This window comes from Pagrus pagrus (assembly GCF_965226575.1).
Source record: "Pagrus pagrus genome assembly, chromosome: 7".
Taxonomy (NCBI): Eukaryota; Metazoa; Chordata; class Actinopteri; order Spariformes; family Sparidae; genus Pagrus; species Pagrus pagrus.
This window is the reverse complement of record NC_140191.1, coordinates 12420699-12444933: the sequence shown is the minus strand read 5'-3', so window position 1 is coordinate 12444933 and position 24235 is coordinate 12420699. Positions and strand designations below refer to the sequence as shown.

Below are 24235 nucleotides of genomic sequence, written 5' to 3'. Positions count from 1 at the left end.
AACAGCAGCTGACAAAACGCTGATAGGATTAAATAACTGAAACACTGATGTAAGCAAACCTTTAACAAAACAACACTGTCTGATGTTAATGTTAAATAAAATATGTCAATCAGTGTTGGGAATGAGAGCTTGTAACATCCCTATCTGTGTTCTTTTGTTTTTAAATAATACAGAAAAAGATTAAATAAAGACAAAACGTGAAAAAATACATACATATAAAGTAAGAAGGACACATCATACAGTATTAACAAGGTACAGCATTTTTACAGTGAAAAAAATGAAAAAGAACTGATGAAACATTTTTTTTCTTTAACTGGCAAAATGTGCTTCCCATTATATAATGTCCTGCTCTTGATGCATTACTGTTTATTAATATGCGTCTAACTATAAAATACATGAAGCTAGAGGATTGAAAAATGAAGAGCCGATCAAACAAAGTCCCTGATGAAAAAGTAGCTTCTGTCCTTAACATTGAAGCATCCCACAAAGATGATGGTGTCTTTATTCAAATCACAAAAAATGTTTAAATAAAGACGATTAAACGACAAAGTGTTTACTAATGCTCTGCCTTTATTTTCAACAAAAGCATCAACCAAGCTTTCATGTGACAAATCAGGTTTCCTTTTCTTCTGATTTTACACCTCACATTTTATTTTGTAAAAGTTCTCCACTAAAATATAAATCTTTAACAAAAGAGTGCCTGCATAAATATAACAAAATGACGATAAAAACGTTCTCAGCCTCTTCTATCTTTTCTTTACTGAGCCACTTTTCTTGTCGGACTTCTGCTTCTTCATATCCTTCTTCGCTTTTGACAGATTCTCGTAAACGTCCTCCTTGTTTCTGGAAATAGACACAGAAAAATGCTGATCAGCGATTTCCTCCATCCTGTATAGTTTTATACACTTGCCACCACTGATTGGATACAGTTTTGTGAGAAGTGACACTGGAAAGGCTGCAGCATCAGAACAATTTAAACAGACCAACCAACCGTGAATCAATCACTCAAAGCTGGCAGCCAACTACTCAGCGCTCCAAGTGGGTCAAAGTTTACAGTGTTGGGGGGCTGAACAGTTCATTGTTCTCAGTTGTTTTATCTTTTCTAACTGCTTAATTAGAAAAGAACAACACTCAGCTCACAGGGGTCACAGGTCGCAGAAACATTATTCAGACAACAGATCAGAGACGAGCTTATTCGAGCTTAATTTAATGTTTTGACAAGCTGATATTTGCTAAAAGAAACAAAACAACCAAGCAAAAAAAGTAGAGCTGTCACTTCTGCAGGTATTTGGTCGATAAACCAAAGTATTAAGACACAACAACTGGAGGAAATGTAAGAGGACCACCAAGGTCATTAGGGTAAATCCTCTGGGGGCCATTAATCAGACGAGCTGGGTGTCACTCCAAAAAAAGAAAAAGATTTATTGAAGGGACACTATGTCATTTCTGCCAATAGGGGCCCCCAGTAAAGAAACATATGTAACGTGGGATCATGCGAGTTGTTGTCTTCATTGTTAATCAAGCACAATTGCTGATAAAACTCTCACAGAAAAGGTCACGTGTGAAAGTTGTATTCTTGTTATGTTTCCTCTTGTTCGCCGCCTTTATCCCAGAAATGATTGCAACAGGTGACTAAATGAAATGCACCATTGTAGATTTATCTGGGTTTGAACATTGTTGGAAATATGTTACGTTATTTTACAATTTTCTGTCCTCGATACGAGTAAATTGAACTTCATGTGTTAAACTGGTGGAGTGCCCCTTTAAAGATGTAACATGTAACGTTTATGCATTAAAACTTCTAGACCTTTTTCTATATTTTGTTGAGTTGCTTACTTTCTGTATATTATCTTAAATGTTGATGAAGGTTCTCAGTCATCCAGGTTATGGTAACTCTAAGTGCTGTATCATACGCAACTGGACTTGTTTCAGTTTCCTGAAGACGTTTCACCTCTCATCCAAGAGGCTCACGGATGGGAGGTGGATTGCGTCAAGAAACTGAAAATCTGCTGGTCTGGAGGGACTTTCCAAAGTTAGAAAAATAGCGATGATGATGTTAACCAGAGAAGACCATTGAAATGCATTATGGGAATTGTAGGATCCAGCATTATTTGAAGCTTAACCCAAGATATAGAATAAAAGCTAGGATATCTCAGCCTCTGTTGCTTTGATTATGATCATTCTTCTTTTCTGCTGCTAGGGTCCCGCAATCAAATGAACAACAAAAGACGGAGTTTGATGATGTCGTAAAGTAGCATGGGATCATGGGAATTGTTGTCTTCATTGTTATTCAGCTACTATTGCTGATGAAAATATATTTGACGTGACTCAGGCGGATACGGAAGCTCTGAGGGGCAAGTGAAGATCCAAATTGTTTTATCAAACAAAAAAAAAGCACGTGACAAAAAAAATTCTAGAGAAAAAAAAAATTTAAATGTGAAATCAAGTGAAAAAAAGTGAAGAGTGAAAAACAAGTTTTGGTGGGAGAATTTTCTTATGTTTTTGTAATACTCATTTGGACCACAAGAGGCTGAAGTGCACCACTACTCCATTTCTAAATAGCACTAAAAGCATTCATGTTTTCTCCCACGAGATATTTAATTTCTCCGTGCACACCAAACACAAGAGACATCTAATGTGTGCTATGTAACATTGCTGTCGTGTCATGTGGTGATAACTGGCTGTAATCTGCGGTCAGTGTCACAGATTGATTTGTGTATTATCAGCAAGTCAGATCAAGCAGCAACATCTAATGGCTTCATTCTGATACATGAGCCTGCCTTTTAACACTGTTGGAAATATTTGGGAGAATATAAGAACATAGGTCAGCTAAATATTTGATTCAAAAAGTCTTCCCCAAATCTTCATAGCGCACCTTAAACACGCCAATAAATATAAAATCATGTCATAAAATGAATAATTTTTTGCAGTGTAGTCCCAAAGATTAAAAATTGAAAAACTGAACTGATGAAATCGAGTCCAGCTGCAGTGACATTCTCCCTCCACCCACCACTCCTCCTCTCTACAAACTGAGACTGCTGACACGAGGCTGAAGACGCTGACAAAGATATGTTTTGGAAAAGAAAGTAGGGCGGCCGTGTGAGGTTTAGAGGAGACATGTGAATGTTTTAAGGACACCCAATTCACACAGACGCTCAGACACACCCGCCCACTCACTTTGAGGCCTTCCTGCTCGCTGGTTGATGTTTGAGTTGCAGATTTCCATACTCTGTATCAGTTTCCTGGGGAAGAGAGAAACAGAGACATTTCGGATGCGACTGATTACTCAAACAAAGAGAGAGGTCATGCGGCTGGTTTAGTCTGTGTGGCTGTTTTTTTTTCTGCCTCTGGGTCAACGTTCGTCTTTCACAAGCCACTCTGATAACTTATCACTCTACTAGCATTGAACTAATCGGCTCTGGTGTTCGAATCAGCAGCCAGAAGTGCAAAGGCCTATTGACATACATACATTTAATCTTGCTCCTGTTTGCCCTTCATGTAATCAATCTATATTTCATCCACAAGAAAAAAAATATTTCTGTATTTTTCTTCGTCGTCTTCCTGGATTTTCTGTCCCTGTTACTCACCATGTAGGCACAGTCTTTGGCCTTGGTGGTCTGTATGTACTCGGACACAGACAGGTAGATGAACCTGTACTGAGCCTCTGTCTGCACCATACCAGAGCGCTGCTCTCGCACCATCTGGATGTATTTTGGGATGTCGATATCACAGTCAAGACCTGCAAAGGGAAGTGAGATAGGAAAGCAGTGAATGGAGGTGGTATGAGGAAATGGAAAATAAACAATAAATATAAATATAAATATAAATATAAATATGAACCTATAGTGTCAATGGTCTCGATGATCATGTCAATCACCACAATCGTGCCTGTTCGACCAATCCCAGCGCTGCAAAAATTCACAGAAGAACAAAGTTGATATATCAGTTTACATAATTAAACGTACTAACTCCACTAAAAGTCTACAGCCATGCTAGCAGCTCTGTGAGGCTGAACTGAATGCTAAATCCGAATTATAAAAATATGTGGTAGTTATTTAGCTTCAGGCCACCGAAACTAAATAATAAAATAAAATTAGAAAGGAACATCACCCTGCTCGTGACTCAGAGACTTGCTGCCTGTCACAAGAGGTGGTGAGGGGGTCACATGTCAAACATGTTTGTTAACACGCTTACATACCAAAATACTTACACAAGCGGCATATAATCATTCAAACAACAAGTTTTTAAAAAGCACAAGCGGCCTCAGTATCCCTCACATCACACGGGCAAAATTCCAAAAGGATAATCTGTCGGTCGACTCAAAACCTTTTGTTCAGCTGAAACTAATCTAAATCCTAAAACTAGGATCATTTTAATCTTAAACCTTTGAGTGTTATCACCTCATTGTGAAATATGAGCACGGTAAACGCAGTGATGTGGCGTTTTTCACAATCACCCCAGTACAGATGTCTTCCAGCACATCACATGTTGGAAGTTTGAGGATTTATGATCTCTGACGTGTGGAATAATCCGTGTTTTAAAAAGTGGTCAACTAATTAATCAGTGAAAATGATCATCAGTTGCAGCCATAATATTGCAATCAATGCTCTAAAAATCCCACCTTCACAGTTTGAATCCCCTCCTAACTTTAATGGGGGATTCATGCTGAGGTGCCGCTACTAATTTGCTCTGACGCAATGAAAAATATCAACGATGCCTGTGGCGTTCGGCTCTGGGGCCCCACACTCATTAAGTCGGGTCTCCATCCCGCAGCTGTCTGGTACCTGCAGTGGATGATCATGGGACCAGCATCAGGATATTCAGCCTGCTTAGCGTTCACTTGATTGAGGAAGCTGAGGACACCACCCGGCTCCTGAGGGACGCCGTGGTCGGGCCAGCTCATGTACTGGTAGTGCCAGATGGTGCGACTTAGTTTTGGCTGAGAAAGAGAAAAGATTACAAAAATAAATGTAATAGTAATAATAGAGCATACACAGAGAGGAGAGAGGCCGGTGTTTGGAGGTTACCTCGTCCACAGGAGTGATCTCCAAAACTCGCACTTTGTAATCAGTAGCTTCCCTCTCTGATTTACAGGACAGCAAGTATGGACCGGCTTCCTTGGAGCTCTGGTTGTCGGGCCAGTATGGCACACATTTATTCTGCATAAAAATAAAGAATAAATCAATTATATTCCAACTTTATCAGCAGGGCATATGTCATGTTAAAGAAACCTCTCACAAAAAGAAAAACTACAAAGCTGATCAATAAAATTTGATCAAATGTTTGTGGCAGTAAAACTTCACAAAACAAAAACTAAGACTGTAACATGATTTTTTTAGGCAATTCAAAATTGAATTTAAAACATTTGAAGACTTTTTGGGGACCTGTAGACGCCCTGTATTTATTGAGATTTGAGGTATTTTGTGCATTTAATATAATAAGGTTTATTGTTTGTATGTTTATTATAACTGCATGAAGTTAACTCAATTAAACTCCACTAAACTTTATAGTTTTTTTTAAGTCAAAAGCTGTGTGAACTATTTGAATCCAAAATCTAGTCAACACTGATTCATTTATTTATATGATCATTATTTACACTTTCATTCTCAAAGGACTTCACATTGCAACAACAACAATACGAAAACTATAACCAAGAAACCAAAGTGACCCGCGGGGAACGGTGACCTCACTGAGGACATGGAAAAATTACGCTATTATAATTATGGGGAAAAAAACAGAGGAGACACAGGGAAAAGGGTTTCTCTATAAGGAAACCCTGGAACCATATGAAGCCAAATCAAGTCAAACCAATTGTATTTATATACTGTGGCACCAAATCTCAACAAAAGTTTGGACTTTTGGGCCTTTTTGACAGTTTCCTGATCGTTGTTTTGGTACTGACCCGTCCTTTCTCCACCTCCCTTGTTGTCATGACGATCACCCTCGTGTTCTCCTGCCACACCATCTGCCAGAAGTCGGTGATAGTCGTTGCTAGGCAGCCCTGGGTGGCGATGTAAACTTTCTGATTTCCGGACTCCCACAGAGTGTTCTACAGACACGCACACAGTGAACGCTCTTCAGTAAACAAACACCACGAATGATGGAGACCAGAATACCTGACAGTTTGTTTGTTACCATGAGGACAGTGACTCGGGACACTCACTCTGACGTAGTTGCCGTTGATGTAATCTGAACCCACAACATCAGGATCAGCGCTCTTCAGGATGACCCTGGTGTCATTGACTTGTGGAAACAAGCGGGTGGAGTGAAGGAAAACAACAGCATGTGGTTAACGTCGGTACTGTCTTACTGTCTCGGTACTTATTCATAAGATTTGGTTCTTTTAGTGAATAATGATACTGAGAAGGTTAAAAACTCACAGGGAAGAATATTCTTGTATCTGTTTTTGCTCTTATTCTCAGGTCTCTGCCCCTCCTCTCGGCTCTTCTTCACCTTCGCCTCCAACTTTTGGAGAGCCTGCAGGAGAGAGATGACTGTTTCACACCCACTGTCAGACTGCATGTTAATATGCAGGGAAACTATGAAGTGAAACTAAGTTGAATGAATATCATTAATGCAGAGACAGGGGTTAAAAAAGTTTGCTGATTGTTATCGCACTGACCTTTACCACACTCAAATTCAACTCTGATCCCTTTTCCTTATTAGTAAATAGATTATTAATTATTCTTCCATAATTATTGTTAATAGATTGAAAAAAAATTGTGGCGCATTTACTTTTTTCCACCCTTTGAAGGACGACATGACAGAAAAGGTTTGAGAACCAACGGTACATGTTTTACAGTTTTCCTCTGACAGGAAATAATAAAATGTGTCAATCAAACTGTGACTCGATGGTGCAGCTACTGATAAAACCTCACAAAAGGGTACAAGATCTTAGTGGAGCTGTTTCCCCACTAGAGATGAGACAGTTAATTGTTAGTTGATTGAAAGAAAATTAAATGGTGACTGTTTTAATAATCGTTTAAGTTGAAGCAAAAATGCCAAACCTTCTTGAGTCAGCTTCCTGATTGTGAAGTTTGTGGCCCTTATCCTCTTTTTCTTCTGATATTATTAACTGAATATCTTACAGTAAGACAAAATGAGAAATCTAAATAGGTCACACTGAGCTCTGGGAAACTGTGATTGCCATTTTTCACAATTTTCTGACATTTTATCACTGGTAGAAAGTAACTTTAACTTTAACTTTAATCTATTTGACTCGACATATGTGAGCCACTTTAAATTATCTCTTAAAATGTTGTGACTGTGTGCATTTTCTCAGATAATGTTGCTCCTGCTCCCAAATTTTATTTTAATATATACATATATATGTATAAAGACATATATTTTCTTGGCCTATGTTACTTATTGTAACGTTTGTGAGGTTTGTCTTTTCTTACCGTACACTGTGTACTATGTTAAATGAAAAAAACATCCCCTTTTAAAAAAACAGAAAAACCAAAACAATTTTTTTTACTTGACTTTAGTTGGACTTTACTTGAGTATTTCCACTTCCTGCTACTTTCTACTACTATCCACTTCAGCTCAGAGGGAAATATTGCACTTCTTACTTCACTACATTTATTTGACAGTATTAGTATCTTTGAACATTCAGATAATAATTACAAAAACATAAATCGTTTTGATGTATTTTTATGGATTAAGCCACCCAGCAATATATAAAGTGATTAAAACTACCTTCTTCTTTAACAGCTGCGTTATTAAAGTGATGAACACATCAACACATCCAAAATTATAATTTAATAATATGTGATATATTTTTCTGAAATGGGCCGCTCTGCATAATGAGTACTTTTATTTTTGGCACTTTAAGTAGCTTATTTAATGGTAATACTCTTGTACTTAAGATTTTGGATGCTGGACTTTTACTTGTAACAAAGCCTTTTTATACTGTGGTATTATTACTTTTACTTAAAGGTGCTGCTTGTAAGTACTACATTTTTTTAGTAAGATAATAAGCATTTTAAGTTAGCTTTATTTGGTCTCTCCCCTCAGTGTGAACTAAGTGTTACTTGGTAATACAGCACTGAGACTTTAGTGTGTTCCTTCACCACAAGATGGTAGTATACTACCTCTAGTTGTGCCCACAGTAAGGAAGTAACTCTGGGACATTAAAGGCTTTCAGACACTTCAGTCATTTTGTAGTAAGTCTAATGTATAATATACTTTTTCCCGCTTCAGGACAACCCCCCTGGTTCTTACACCTCAGGTGGTACGAGACAGTCATGTTGAAAATAACCAGGTCAAATCTTACATCAAACTCCTCCCAGAAGCCCGCCTTGCTCTTCTCTCCCTCGGCCTCCTGCTGCTGCTGTAAGGTCAGATCCAGCTGTCTCACTCTGCTGTCGATGTCTGCTGCATTCACTCTGGTGGAGTAATACGGCTGCCGGGAGAGACAGAGAGACAGTGAGGAAGGAGAGATCTTATAATAGAGATGAAAGAGGAGCCAGTGAGCGCATTAGACAACACCGTCATCATCAGTCATCAACATTAAGACAAGCTCAAAGATGTGAGTAATATTTCCTTTATGTGGGCTGCTTGTCTTTTCAAATAATCCATCAACTTTTCACAGCTCCCTGACATTCACTTTGTGAGACATGTTACACATTCTGACATGTTTCATCTACATTGTTAGGATGCAATAAAGAGTTTACCTGTTTGAAATACACCCAGTTCCCAGAGATCTCCTCGATGCCTTTGCGCTTATAGTACTCCACCAAGTCCGTCAGCGTGTCAAACATCTCTGAACCTCCCACTGTGTACCGGTCATTCTGAGCACACACACAAAAACAAGACAATATATCTTTCTGGATACATTTGGTCATGCCAAATTGTGTGAAAATAAAGAACGCATTTTCTAAATAGGGACTGACCAGCTGGGAGGCAATCATGCAAAAAATGAAAACAAGGGCACTTTAATGAAAGACTTTGTAAAATTATTTGTATATATCCTTTAATCAATACTTTAACCACATAAATGACACTGGACATAAAATAATTTTTTTGTGTTCACATTCATCTGGTACCAGCAGCAGTTAACAGGCTGAAGTTTAGAGCGGAGGAAACTCTCCTGATCTCTGCCACGTGCTCATGAAAAGGCGTTTGTGACCCTTCCACTAATCTGACATTAATCTCCTGCACAAAAACAATGTGTCCCTTTTAAATGAAAGCTGACGGATGTTTTCTATGAGGTGAGCTGCCGCTCGAAAAAAAATGCAAAGCTTTTGACGGTGACTGGCGACTATGAAAATGAGTTAGAGAGACCGCAGTGTGAACCGTTTCTGTACTGTGACTATTATTAGCAGCCCATCAATGTGACTATATTAACTAATAATAAAATAAAGGCTCTTCACAAATCTGGTTTTACCAGGAAATAAAACTGTGCTGAGCTGACGTTTGAGCAACAGTCTTTTATTGCATAAGACAGGGGAAATGAGACTTTAAACCTATTTCAAAGAGCACAACACAACTTTGGGAATACCCCTCAGCATGTCTACATGATGTGAATCTATTGAGGAGACTCCTTTTTAAAACAAATCACTGATCAAAACCACCTCTAGTTTCAGCAACGCTTCACCTTGTATGTCCCAGACACACATGATCACACACTGGAACGAACACAAGGACGAGCAAGCACCTGACACATGATCTTGATGTGGGAGACCCTCTTCCCTCCAGTTTTGCTCTTCTCGTTCGTCAGGACCGACAGGACAAAGTCTCCAGGTTTGGACAGCGACTCTCTGACCAGGAAGGTGTCCGGCTCGTCTCGTGTCAGCAGCAGCTTCTCTGCGTTCGGCCCAGACAGGTGACCGTGATACCACCTGAGACACAGAGGCACCAATGGGTCAGACATGAGACTCAAGACATTTGGGCCGAGTGTCGAGCAAGTCCCAAGTCGATTTTTCTTGTGCAAGTCAACAAGTGAAGTCAAGTCATTAGTTAAAGGTGCAGTATGTAGTTTTGGGGAAGACATTGTAATCAGAGGATAAAGATCTTCATTGAATGAGATTTTTATGCCTAAACAAACTAAATAAATAAATTATTTGTTTCAATGACTGAATAAACAAACTGACCTTAAAGCACAACAAAATTTTCATACTGTTTTACATTTATATGCTTCAAACAGTGTTATGGGGACATTATTTTCCTCTGAGAACAGCTTGTTTATTCAGTTATGGGAAAAATAAATATTTCTTAGTTTCTATTTGTTGTTTTGTGAGTATTAAAGCATGAAAACCTACTCCAATAGTAACCCAAAATAAAATAATGTACCTGAAAACTAGCATAATATGTTTCCTTTAACTTTGAAGTTGAAGTCGAGTGTCTGTCAGGTCAAGTTGTAAGTCATCAGAACAGGGATTCCAGCCAACGTGAGCCTGAGCCACATGGACTCTGATAGTCCACATCTCTGCTGAGGGTTTGTGGTGAGGCCTATGTGACATCAACATGTTTTAGTTTTATTTATGCACTTCGCTAAATATGTGTGTCATTTTTTGTCACGCTTCACTGCTGTGACCTGCAAAAACACAAATAACCCAAAACATCTTCTGTCTGATGCAAATTGTCTGTCACAATTAAACAACTTCACTTTTCTTTTGACTGGGTCCTTCTTACTGTATGAGAGCAGAGAAGCCGTTACTGCAGCATCTATTCAGGACTAAGCGGTTGTAAGTCACTCACTGATGTGGTACGCTGGACTGTTGTGAGCACAATACAGTGAGCAGAAATAGAAAGCCACAACCGAATCAGGTGCGTTATGGCGGATAGTTAAAAACAGCATGTACAGATGCTGCTGTTAGATGCAGGTCTTATTTTTGTTCACCACCGTGCTCTGTCTGTGTGCGAGTGTGTGTGTTTGTGGAGAGTGTGTGAATTAGTGAATATGCACAGTCGGCCTTGCTGGGCTGTGACTTAATTTTAGGCACTGTTCTCGATTTCTTCTTCGAAACTTCCTGCTTTGTGGTCGGAAAATTTCTGATGACAGATTTCGTGGCTGAAGAGGACAAAGTATTTTTAGCCTCAAGCCCCCCTCCCTCCCTCCCCCCTTTCGATATGTAACATCCACAGATAACCCCCCACACCTCCCCACCCTCCACCACACACCATGCCCGCTCTCTTTATGCCTTTTAACGATTTCGTTCTTTGATTTACATGCTTGTCAAATCACAGTTTATGCTGAAATTAGACTCCACCTGATGTTTTTTTTAAATATATTTATATATATTTATATTTATATTCTTTTTAAAAATAGTTGCATGAAGCATCTGCAGCATGTACAGACCGTGCATATCTGCAGAAGCTGTGCAGAGGAATAACTGATGGAGTGCTGTACAGTGAGTGGACAAGTTTAAGACGACAATGATCGTATTCATCGTATTTTCTGAGAAGAGATAAGCTGTCTGAAGTATGAGAGCAAACGCACGTTGACCTGCTGAGGTGACGGAGAGAGATCGGGTGATTAGAGGGAGGCTGGGTGAGATGAGGAAGACAGCGAGTGAGCAAGAACATGATGGAGTGTGCAATAGAGGAAGACGAGCAGGGTCTGGCCATTGCTTTCAAAAGTGTCAAAACTTAAAGTTTCCAACCGCAGCAACAAAAGGGAAGTTAGACAACTGACAGAAGGGGGGGCAGAGGGTAGAGCTTCCAGCTCGGGTAAAGTACACTGTCACACACACACACACACACGATAGAAAGTAGTGTCCTCCTTGACTCATAAAAGCATTATTTATCAGTACCAGTTGGACATTAACCTACTTCAAGCAGCCTACAGTTGCACAATGTTTCCGGCTTGGAGAAAATGTTTTAATACAAACACGAATATCAAATGTTTTTGTAACTTTAAATAGCTTTCAAGATTTGTATCTCATTTACGGCAACAGTCTGGAGGAGTCTTTAATGTGGAGGGCTCTGCACGCAATCACTTACGTTAGAAAATTATCTGTAAAGTTATCTGACAGCTATATTTAGCTAACAGAGGTAGATGCAAGATAATGACAGCTACTACCAGTGAAAAATAAAAGTCAAAGACTGATTGAAGAGGCTCTATGTCAATTTACAGGCCTTTACATGTATTCATCACTTTTTTATAGGCCATGTGTGAGCGGATTGTAACGTGAAATAAAAAACAAGACCTTGCCCGTCTCTCTCTGTTGCCTATTCAAGCCTGTGGATGATTCATTTGAGTTTAGTGCTGCTGGACTGTGGATTTCTTTATGAAGGACTCGGGTTGGAAGTCCAAATACTGAGACATTATGCATGTTCTCAGAGCAAAAGAAGCTAATGTTAGTTTAGAAATGGAGTCCACCTACATAAAAAAATTACCTCCAGCACAACAAGTCCTGTACTCAAAAGCGTTAATTAAAGTAAAATCTTGCAAATCTTAATTGAGAGGAAATATTGAGAGGAAATTCAAGCTACTCTCTGCACGTGCTGAGTAAAAAGCTGTGTATATGCGTGTTACAACACAGAGATACAAGAGAACTTCCCGACATGCAGATATTTTTATCTCATGTTAAATATTAAATTTTAGTCTGCAAGGCACCCAGGAAGTACAGCCGTCAGATACAGAAGATGCATTGACTGAGGCGGGTTCTTTATTGAATGTGGAAACACTCTTTTGCCTCTACTTTTTGGAGATGAGTAATCAAGTGGGGGGAGGTTGCATAGATCATTTCCAGAATCTTCCCATCAAGCCTCTCGGATCACTGGACTTGCACCGGCAGGTTTGTCAGACAACACCTGATTTGCCAGAATGTTTAAAAATCACAACAGATCTTGCCTCGTTTGAATCACTGATCACAACAGCTAATAATCATTAGAGATGGGTCTCATTTTTCAATTTATATAAAGAAGAAAACATGAAAGGAAGTAAATGTTTCTATTATATTCTTAATGAGGAGTTTTACATTCAGATAGTGTTGTCTACCTGTTGGACAGCCTTGATCAGTATTTGCCAGTTTCATGTGTGAAGGCTTGCTCGGTTATGGAAAAAGTTACACCCTGCCTTCGTGTTTTATTTGCAGCGACTTCACTGTGATGTTTGACCTACACTGAGCAGAACGATGTGTGTGCATGTTAAGACACCAGAAAGGTGTTTTTCACACTCAGGTGCTGACGATGGAAAGTTTCTCTGCAGCCACTTTTACCACGTGTATATACGAGCATGAATTTGTGTCATCAAAACTGGTCTAGAGGCCTACTGTTGTCCAATATGCATCTAAGACGTGAGCTTTTTAGTAAAGCAGCAGCTACATCCTGTGCTTATTAGTGGTGAAAGTGTGAAATAAACAATATTCGCATTTCATAGATTTGGGAGAACATGCAATATTAGAAAAACCCTATCGGACGTCATGATTATTATTCCACGCAGACTTATGTCTTTAAACATCTCTGGACTGGGGTCTTTAATTAATAAAACAGAAGCTCTATATCTCTGTGACCACATACTGCACGCACATGCATCTATATGAACACGCGCACACACAACCTCACGAACACGAACACTTTCAGCTGCCATAAATGTTACACTCCTTTTAGGATGTATGCTATTATAAACTTTCAGATAAATCATGATGTATATACAAATAATATATACAAAATCAATTGATTTTTTATTTCTTAGTGGTACAAAATGCTGTGTATGTGCACTGCGTATGTCGGTGACCGTCCTTCATGTGGGTTGCGAGGGCTAGGTGAGCCCAGATGTGAATGGTTGTTGAGCTATCTAGGTGGGTGATAAGTAGTATCGTAGTCTACAACACAAGTTATCACCCACCTACAATGCAGTTCACACCTGGGTTCGCAACCCACATGAAGGACGGTTGGGCCAAGAACCCACAAGTGGCCTTAACGACTCTGAAACTCAGAGCTCTCACGTGACCTTAACAAATCTCTGTACGGACACTCCCACACAGAGTTTAACAGCCAGCAACTCCCCTCCAGTTAGTTAGAAGAGAAGAAGCCTCTTGGATGAGAGGTGAGATGTCTTCAAGAAACTGAAACAAGTCCAGTTGCCTACAATATAACACTTACAATTGTACTGTGTATGTCACTGAGTAAAAAGAAAAGTCCACTAATCGTACAGGAGTAGATGTCCTGTACATGTGATACAGTCGACCCTGATAGCATGTAACCCAGCAACTGCAGCAGAGAAGCTGATGAAGGAACGAAGCCTCGCCAGCTGTGGGCTCTTGTTGTCTGGAGTGTGGGTGTTTGTTTACTGACTCACATTCTGACAAAGATGCTTCTAGACCAGAGGAAAACATTGACACTTATTACCCCCAGTAAATAAACATCATAGCTGACTGTCGTTGACTGAACCGCCTAATCAAACCTAGTACTCTGAAGCTGAGAGTGAAGGTGGAGGCAGCTCAGAGCAGCCGGTGAGCGTGGGCCACATTAACCCGCAGTGAGCCTGGAAGGTGAAGTAAGAGCTCACACACCTCTCTGTGGTGGGGTCGGAGCTGTTCAGGGGGTATTTGAGCTCGATGATGGTGCCGTCCTTGTCCTGCAGGATGCCGTTCTCCGCCGTGTAGTAATCCACCAGCTCTGACAGGGTGGCGAACTTCTCCCCGCCGTACAGGTCGTAGAAGTCTCCTGTGTTCTGGATCCGGATGTGGGTCACCATCTCGCCCACCCTGAGGAGATAAACCGGTCAGGTCACACAAGATTTTCCGTGATGAAAAACTAAAGAGAAACATTTCTATTTTAGGAGGTAAAACTGAACAATAATATTTTTAAAGACCTTTTTATTGCCTCAAAAGTTAGAACAGCAAGAAACGTTGCACAAATCAGATCCTCAGAGCCTGATTTGATCTTCACAGATTCTGCAGCTGAACCCTGTCCGTGTACTGTATGCTCTGTATAGAGTAGCTATATTTATCTGTCCCACTTCTGCACACTTATCGGCACATTCTCTGTCATTATGCAAAGACAGTCAGTACAGTCAGACAGGCTTTTATTAGCTTAAGCTTCTATGATTTTGTTGATTCCTACACTGTAAAATCGAGAAAACCGATTAACGAGTAAAGTCGTTTTAAAAACATTTTTATCTTGTACAACTAAGGAAACAGGTTTCTTGACTTTTTTAGAGTAAAGTCAATTTTTGAACTTGACAGTGTATTATTATTTAAGACCGAGAATCAGAGTTTTGATGGACGTAGTTTTGAGAAGAAGAGGTCCAACTGTCAGATAATCATACATACAGTAAAAACAGCAAAACTGAGGTAAAGAGAAACATCTGCAAACCTAAAGGTTCATTATTTTGAATTCTTTTCTAGGTTTGGGGCATGAATAAATAGCAGCGCTTCAAAACTTTAACAATTATATGGGTGCACTGTCGTAGCAAGGATAAGAAATAAACTAAACTCCAGCACTCACAGAGAACAGGTCTTCGAAACAACGCAAATGTGTCAGCTAGAGGCCATCGACAGCTGTGATGATCAGGGGTGGAAGTAACTAATTATATCTACTCAAATTACTGAAAGTCATTTTTTTCTGTACTGTACTCGTACTTAAGTATGCATGACACTATGTAATCCAGCCAGTTATTTTAAAATCAACCTGACTTACAGACAAAAACACAAAATTCTGCAGCAGGCGCAGGTTTGAAGAGGTGACTGTGACCAGTGAGCAGAACATTCAGACTGAAGATTTGAGGAATCAGAAAGAATTGATTGAATTAATTTATAACACATTAAACATGAACGGTTAAATGTAACTAGTACTCTGAGCAGCGTTTGAGAAGAATAATGTGCACCTTTACTGAAGTATTGTTTTAATAGCAGTAGTTTTACTTGTACTTTAGTAATATTTCAGTGATGTAACTGTGCTCGTATTTGAGTACAGATTTTCAGCACTCTTTCCACGACTGCTGATGATCAGTACTGATGATCGCTTCTGTCTGAAACACGTCCATTTTCTGCCCACAACAAATAAGAAGACATTTCTGTCAGCGCCAAAGTTTTGTTTATTTTTAGGGCTTTTTTGAGCCAGCGTCACAAAACGAACGCATCCCGTTCATGCAGTTTAAAGACTCAAGTCTACCTGATAAGTTTGTACGTACAAAAAAAAAACCTGTGAACATGAGAACATGTAAAAACCTCTCAGAAAGGCCAGAAGGCTTGTTGGAAGGGTAGCGCGAGTATGAAATGCTGCTACTGTGGGGGTCAATTATTCGGAAAAACTTAAACTTTTTCCTCGTACACCTACAGCCTGCTGTTCTGCGATCGACAGCTTAATGATCTCATACGTTCAAGCACTCAGAGTCCCTGCTAAACAGGAACATTAACATAGGAACAGCATTTCTCATAAATGTACCGTACAGTTACGTGCATATGACCCAAATATCTCTGTGAAGATTTGGCTTCTGTATTAGATTGCTATTAATATAAATGGCCATACATCCAGTAAACTTGACTTCTTCAATACAACTGCAGTACATTTACACAAATTTAAACTTTCACCCCTTTGAAGCACAGACCACAGCCCTGTGGTCAGTATATGACGCTCAGGCATGTACGCTTTACATCAATAAAACCACACAAACAAACATGAAAACATCTCAACAGTCAAACCTAATTTAAGCAAGGAGTATTTTTCTTTGTCCTGTCAGAATTCTCAACACATTCAGCATTAAAGTCCAATTATTTTACTCATTTGTAAGAGTATTTTTATTTCATTCTGAATTGAAACCTTAAAGTGGGGCAAGTAAAATACGTCATCAGCTCTTATCTGTACACATGTATGTAGCAATATCACATTTATAAATATGAGGTGTGACTTTGGCGTACGCACGCAGAGCAGTGGAAAGTTTGATATCCGTCATCACAGAGCAAGAGTATTCACATTATCAGCACATCTCTTAATCCCTAAGTCGTAACACAGTTTGGTAATAAAGTTTTAAAGGCGCATGACGATGACTTTAAAGACGTGCAGTAAAGGTGCGACAGATGATCAGGTTCTTCATGTGACATTTAAACTGAATTTCTTGTCATTTATGATCTGGTTTAAGGCGTGGTAAGTGGATAAAGAACGTGAGTGAGCTTAAAGCACAATTTTAAAGGAACAATAAGTAAGTATTCTTATTCCTAAGAGTGTTTTGGAGACATTATTACCTGACAGACAGGGAGAAATCTCCCACATTTTTCTTGCTGGGTCGTGCCAAAAAGCTGCCATGAATGCCTCGAGTCTTCAGCATTTCCTCGGCCTGCAGGCCTGTGATGTCTCTGTGGAACCACCTGCATCGACACACATGTGCATAAAGTCAAAATACACTCGACAAATACCGTGAATGTAACTGCAGCGAGCACAAGATAACACTTGAATCAGAAAAATAAAAATGAATATGCCTTTACTGACACATACACACATACACACATACACATACACACCCAGTACTGTTTCCTCGCAACATTCAGTTTGTTTTATAAATCTAAATATAGAATAGTCTAGAATAAGAATAAGTCTAGTAAAATAGTCTAAATATAAAGTACACGTGCAAAATGTTCAGTCTGTTTAAAGAGATCGTGTTTGTTAATGAATGTTTTTCCACACAGCAGGTCTCACCACAGTCTTGTCAAATTCTGAAATGATTACAAAATGATGAAAATGAAAACGAACAACTATTATAATCTTATCAGTTATTTATAAATATATAGCACAATTAACTTGTGATGAGAATTTGTCATTCTTTTAGGATTAAACCATCAGTTGGTTGATTATTATTCATTATACAAACTATAAATATTTGTTTATTTTCATTCCGTATCAACCACAGCTCTGATAGACGGGAAGGAACATTATCTAATACGCTTAACCACATTATTTCACTTGTATATGAAGTAGTATGAGTAAAAACACATAAAAGTCAGTCTTAAATTAATAAAGCAACACCCATTTGATTGATTTGATTGGAAAGAAACATGATTTAGGAAAATAAATCAAAATGAAGATTTATATTTCTGCAAATGAGCCTTTCATGTAAAAACTTTTGTCAACACCGTCACCACTCGCCCAATTAAGGCCCACTTTTACTAATAGTAACAACATTACACCGTACATCTGTGTAACTTCATCACAGAAAAGTGCAGTAAAGCTCTGGCTTGGATTCAGCAACTCAGTGTAACATAATTGCATCACTTCGGACTGAATATCTGCTATTTTATCATTTCCTGGAGCACGTTGAGGGTGGAAAAAGTGCCTTGTGGTCAAACTTGGCACACAACCTCTGAGCTAACCCGAAAACATCTGAAGACTTTTTTTTTTCTTTTTTTAAGTTTGCAACGTTGAGTCGATTAGTCGTCGGCTATTAAATAAATCACCAACTATTTTAATAGATTGAGTTGATTTTTAAAGCGGATAAAGAGTCAGAATGATCTGATTCCAGCTTATTAATGGTTAGAGTTGTTTTACTTTACGACAGTGAGCTGAATGTCTCGGGGTTGTGGACTAAACAAGACATTTAGGGACATCATCTTGAGCTCTGGGAAACACTGATCAACATTTTTCACCATTTTCTGACATTTAATTGACCGACAACTAATCAATGACTCAAGAAGATAATCATCAGATTAATCACAAACTATTTGGACAATCCATTTATCAGTTTGAGTAATTTCTTAAGGGAAAAAAAGTCAAAATTATCTGATTCCAGCTCCTTCAATATGAATATTTTCTGGTTTCTTTCCTCCCCTGTGACGGTAAACTGAATATCTTTGGGTGGTGGGAAACACTGATTGACAGTTTTGACCATTTCCTGACACTTTTAGCGATGAATTGAGAAAATAATCGACACTGAAAATAGTAAGTTAGTTGCAGCACCAGAAGCCGCTCATATATAAAAATACCATCCGAATGTTCAGCTAACAATTTCTCATAACAACAGCTTCCCTGCAACGCAGCCTGCTGCTTTTTTAAAAAGAAAATCAGCTTGTAGTCAAAAATATCAGACAATTGAACTTATTCTTCACAGTTGAAGCATTAAATTGTACAATTTAAAGCTTGAAATCTCGTGGCATACAACATTTAAGCACAGGGAACCCTGTATATGCCCTTGTTTAGACAGTTAGGTTGTGTGTGCAGTTAAATATGTGGTTCCCCTTCAACTTTGGGTCACCACAAGAGAGCTTGTATACGACAACTGTTCATACACAGAAGGAAAGACTCATCGAGCCAAGGTGAAGGGAACCTTGAGAGGAAACCTCTGAAGAGCCTGCAGATATAAATAAAGTGTTTCTCACTCAACCACTGTACGTACAAGTCATTCATGACACACTTAAACAGACATTTAATCACATGATAGAGGAACAGAGCAGGATGAGTCGACAGCTGGGGAAAGACAGAGAAGGAGGAATGGAAAGAGAGAAGTTGTCATCACGCCTTGCACAAAACACAGAGTACACAATAAGAGTCGAACGGAGCGTTAGACGGTCTGTCGGGGGGCTTGACTCACCGAACCATGTTGCCTTTTCACTTCTTCTGGGACCAAAGAGAAGAAGAAGAGAAGAAGAAGATAGTCACATCTACCTGCACATGTGCACAAGTATTCTTTATCTCTGATTTTAAAAAGAAACAGCCAGTTCCTCAACACTTCCTCAATTTACAGCTGCACACTCGCTTGGATAGACGGTAACTCACTTTCATTCTCATGTTTTTTTTGCTCTTTCACACACTTATTCTGACACTTACAAACATCCATCTAATAACAAAACTCTCTGAAGCACAAATCAACCCTCAAACTACCCGCACTCTCCTCCTCCTCTCCTTCTACGCTTCCCTCCACCCAATCCCCCTCCTATCCAGCCTCTCTCTCCGTCCCAATAGGAAAGCAGGTAAACACTTACGCTTCACAGCTGCCTCTGAAAACAACTGACACCCGCCGAGACGCGGCGACCGTATACGTCTCTCTCTCTCTCCTCCTCTCTCTGTTCAAGCTCTCCCCTTCCTTCCTTTTTACGTCTCCTTTCACAAAATAGTGAAAGCAACAAGACAGGAACCAAAATAGCTGACAGGCTGGAATTCCTCTAACAGAGAGAGACCTTTTTTTTTTTTAAAGACAACCAAAACAAAAACTCATCATATTTAAGATCAGAGTAGAGTTAAAGTCTGGGAACTTGCTCTCTGATGTCCCATCACACCGGTCTTGATGGTTCAAACTGTTCAATCCATCGGTGAATCATGAGCGAGAGTGTCTGTCCAGTAAGTCCACCTTGGTGATAAAAAAATCCCCAAAAACTACAGTTCCTTCGAGCCGAAACTGTGCCTCTCAGTCAGCTATCTGCAAAGCTTTTCCCCTCAGTCTGCCCACCTGTCTGCTACTATAGCTGTCTGTTTGTTCTTTACTTCCAGGTGTGTGTGTGTGTGTGTGTGTGTGTGTGTGTGTGTGTGTGTGTGTGTGTGTGTGAATGTAACACACAAAGGTCAAAGTCGGAGAACACTTCCTTATTTGCAGTTCAACCTTCCCCCTCTCTATATATATGCATCTCTTTGTGTGCGTGAGAGCTGCTTTCAGCTGGTGAACCATTTGCAACTGTGTGCTCATTATCAGACAACTGAAGCAACTGACTGAAGACGTGAGACTGATAATTTTAAATGTGTTTTCATTTTAATCCACAGCTGCAAGAGACATTAGCTTCCCCATAATGCAACATAATTCTACTGCACCATAAGGGGGGCTCAAAAAGTGATGTTACATTAACTCAATTACTGCATTCAAGTACTTGTACTTCATTTATTTGATAACTTTAGTTACTAGTTACTTTGCAGACTACATGCTGCATCAGAGCTAAAGTAGCACATTTTAAAATGGATTTATTTTATCAGCAATCAGAGTTAAAAAACAAGAAAAAAACTGATTCTGATAATCAGGAAAATGAACTTAAAGGTGCAATATATAACAATTGGCCACCAGTTGAATATATACTCCAAACAAATAGGGGGCAGCATATCACCAGTAATTGCTAACTGCTGTTAACTGAAGCTGCCATTCGCTAGTTAGCTCAGTTAGCCGTGCAGCTAGCAGTCCAGACTGGGAGCTAGAAACACTGGAGGAGTGAGAATGAGGATGTGAAGGGGCTAGCTGGTTAGCATGCTAACCTCAGTAAATAGCTCTGCAACACAACAACAGTCATTACGTCAGAACTGTTATTTCTTTTTATTCTGTTGATAATATTTGTTATTTTTTGAATGTTTTGAACTAATATTCTTACATATTGCACATTTAAGTTACAGAAAATTAGTTTTGATGGTAAAATACATTTAAATGGGCAATTTGTAAGTATTGGCCACCTGGGGGCAGCATTTCACCAAAGTAACTGCTAACTGCCGCTAACTGTAGCTGCAGCTAGCGGTCCGGACTGGAAGCTTGGAGTGTTATGAAAAAGGACAGGTCTAGGCTGGTTAGCATGCTTACTTCAGTAGATTTCTGTGCAGCACAGTTAAAAGATGTCTATGATATGACATCAAAACTCTTCTTTCTTCACATTATGTTGATAATTACTGGTCTTACGGGTGGTTTCACGTTTACCAAAGTAATATTTTTAACATGATGTCTTTACTTTGACTCAAGAAAGACTTTTGGTTACTTTTAACAACACTGCTGCAAACCCAACGTGTTGAACAAACACCACAAACACCTGATCTGACACCTGTGAAGCAAACAGGAAAAATCTACATTTAACTTGCAAATCATATTTACCAACAAGAGCTTTCCGAGGAGGCATCTGTATTCATGAGAACTACGGTGTTTCAGCTATAAACACATCGTTCTCATTAGACTGTGAACTGTAAGCTACGTTATAGTGTTGAGTGATGTAAAAATGCAGAAATATGTAAAATTCTGGACAAAAAGCAAAGAAAAAGTGGGAAAAACTACAATATAGAGAGTGTTTGCTGTAGCCCCACCCCGATCCTCTCCCTCCACACACACACACACACACACACACACACACACACACACACACAAAGCAAGGCAGGTGTCGTGGTTAACGCCAGCTATTGCAGTTTGCATTAGTCTCCTCCTCACAGAGTCGTATGTCTAACAGTTGAGTCTGGTTTGACGTCTCTTCCCTTCTGACACGACTGAGCTTCACTCGCGCAGTAGTGTGACAAACGAAAACACACATGCGGTGGGGTTTCTTTTCTCACAGCCTCAGTGACAACAAAGATGTTTCCAAGATTTGGTCATTCGTTTTGAGTGTTGCAACGTGTGAGGCTGTTGCAATGTGTCAAATTGTGTCTGTTTAGAGGAATTCACTGTACATGCTGTTCTGTTCCTTCCCTCCTCTGCCCACACCTCGAAAATCTTATAATATATATTTTTTAATAATATAACAAAGAATTAGTTAATTATTCCCCAAAGTCACTGCTTCCTGCTCCTTGAGGATTTGCTGCTTCTCTCCATTTCATATCTTTGTAAATTAAAGAGAAGTCATTTGAGGGCGTTACTTGGGCTCTGGGAAACTGTGAAAGCTTTGTACTATTTTCAAGCACTTGAGTTGCACTTTTCACAAATGTTATTCTAATCACAGAGGCACGTTTTGGGGAACTTTGTGTAATATGTACGACCATGAGACAATGTGAAAGTGTAAGAAATCTTGTAATGATACTTATACCCTGGTTACTCTCCCAGTATGTATACAACATGTCTTGGTGTGTTAGGTCATTGTCATTGCAGATGTTTTATTATTACATTTTAGTATTTTTTTTTTCCATAAGACTGAGTATATCCCGATATATATTGCAATATAAAACCACATATACTGTGATAGAAGAATTTATCCGTATTAGCCACTCTTGGTTTTATTTCAGTGATCCAGGTAGGCATCCGTCAGCTAAAAGGGCAACTTAGCTTGCGACTGCACACTTCAACCAAAGATAACTACAGAAAAGGCTATAGTGAGCAGCAGTTAGCAGTTATGCTGCCCCCTATGGTTATGGAGCTGGAGCTGTTTATTACTACTACACTGTACTGAACTTGTGTGTGTAGTTTGTCTGAGTGATGTTGCCACACCCCAGCAGCTTCCTTGGCTCGACTGCTGTGGGTCAGTACAATCAATGTCGAACAATATGAGAATGTAATATGGCCGTTACGTAGGCTGTATCACTGACTGTGGTAGCTTTTGTCTGTTTTGTTTGTTAGTCTTCATTTTATGAGTAGTTATCGTCTCCCAGCCAGAACGTTAGCTAGCTAGCCTAAATTAGCTAGCAAACAGCCCATACATTGAGCATATCACGCTCGCTTGCTTTGCATAAAGTTAGAATATATTATTGCTCCCATCACTTGTTTATGCAGTTCACATTATTGTAAAAAATAAAAAGTGTTAGTGAATGTTTGGATATTTTAGAATTGAAGCAATGAGTTTTTTAAATGTTTTGAGGGCCGACCCTCAGACCTCACAGCAGGTCTGGTCCCCCCTATGTTGACTTCATGGTTACGGCCTTGGTGCAGAGGTAGTTGACAGACACTGGTGTTTAATAGTAACACCAAAGCACATATCAAACACTGACAAATAACATTTAAAGGACTGTAAACAAGAGTTGACAAAATTCAAATACATGTCACTGTACTTGTTTTTAGCTTGAGCACACACACACAAAATAATAAATCATGACACTCACCGACAAGACATTTTGTTGAGACTCACTGGCAGTCCGGGCTCTTCTGTAGCAGGAAGTGACGGGTTGAATCCAGCCTCTCTCCGCGGTGTTGTCTCTGATGATGTTCAGTACAACTCACAGAAACCGTCAGGTCACATTGATAGCAGCTATTGCATTTCTCCAGTCCAAGTTTGCTTCCCTTGTTCTTACTTCCTGTATTCACTTGTGCCCAACCTAACTCATGTTTAGCCTCCAACTCTCTGATGATAACACATCAAGGCTCATTACCAGCCTAGCCAGTCCTCCCGCCCTGTAATTTACTCTAATTTTCTTAATTAGCCGACTATCTATTGGAGAAAATCTGCCTGTTCCGGTTCCCTTCTTCTCCTGCTCCTCCTCTCAGGACCTCTTCCATGCGTAAAGGCTCTCCTGCTTTTCCATATCCCCTGAATTTCAACATTTGCCTCCATGTAAATTCAGCCTGGTCTTTGAGGCTTGTATGCAAAGTATGTCACGCTCTTTATGCTGTTCATTTGAACAGTTATACTTCCCTCAAGCATCCACAGCATTATTTTCTTACATGAGCAAGGATGACCAATTAAAGATGAACAAAAACATA

The 24235-nt window shown here is 39.4% G+C and overlaps 1 protein-coding gene across 1 annotated transcript; it reads right to left on the bottom strand.

Moving 5' to 3' along the window:
- Positions 1 to 556: 556 nt before the first annotated feature.
- On the bottom strand, positions 557 to 19914 carry ptpn6 (protein tyrosine phosphatase non-receptor type 6). Its single transcript, XM_084357264.1, has 16 exons — positions 19863 to 19914; positions 19472 to 19494; positions 17136 to 17258; positions 14463 to 14657; positions 9659 to 9842; positions 8676 to 8792; positions 8276 to 8404; positions 6381 to 6477; positions 6164 to 6243; positions 5903 to 6049; positions 5028 to 5159; positions 4785 to 4939; positions 3841 to 3908; positions 3588 to 3739; positions 3178 to 3242; positions 557 to 843 (listed from the first exon to the last, which is right to left on the bottom strand). Exons 2-16 carry the CDS (start codon positions 19477 to 19479, stop codon positions 747 to 749), a joined length of 1749 nt encoding a protein of 582 aa, XP_084213390.1. The 5' UTR covers positions 19480 to 19494; positions 19863 to 19914; the 3' UTR covers positions 557 to 746.
- Positions 19915 to 24235: the final 4321 nt, after the last annotated feature.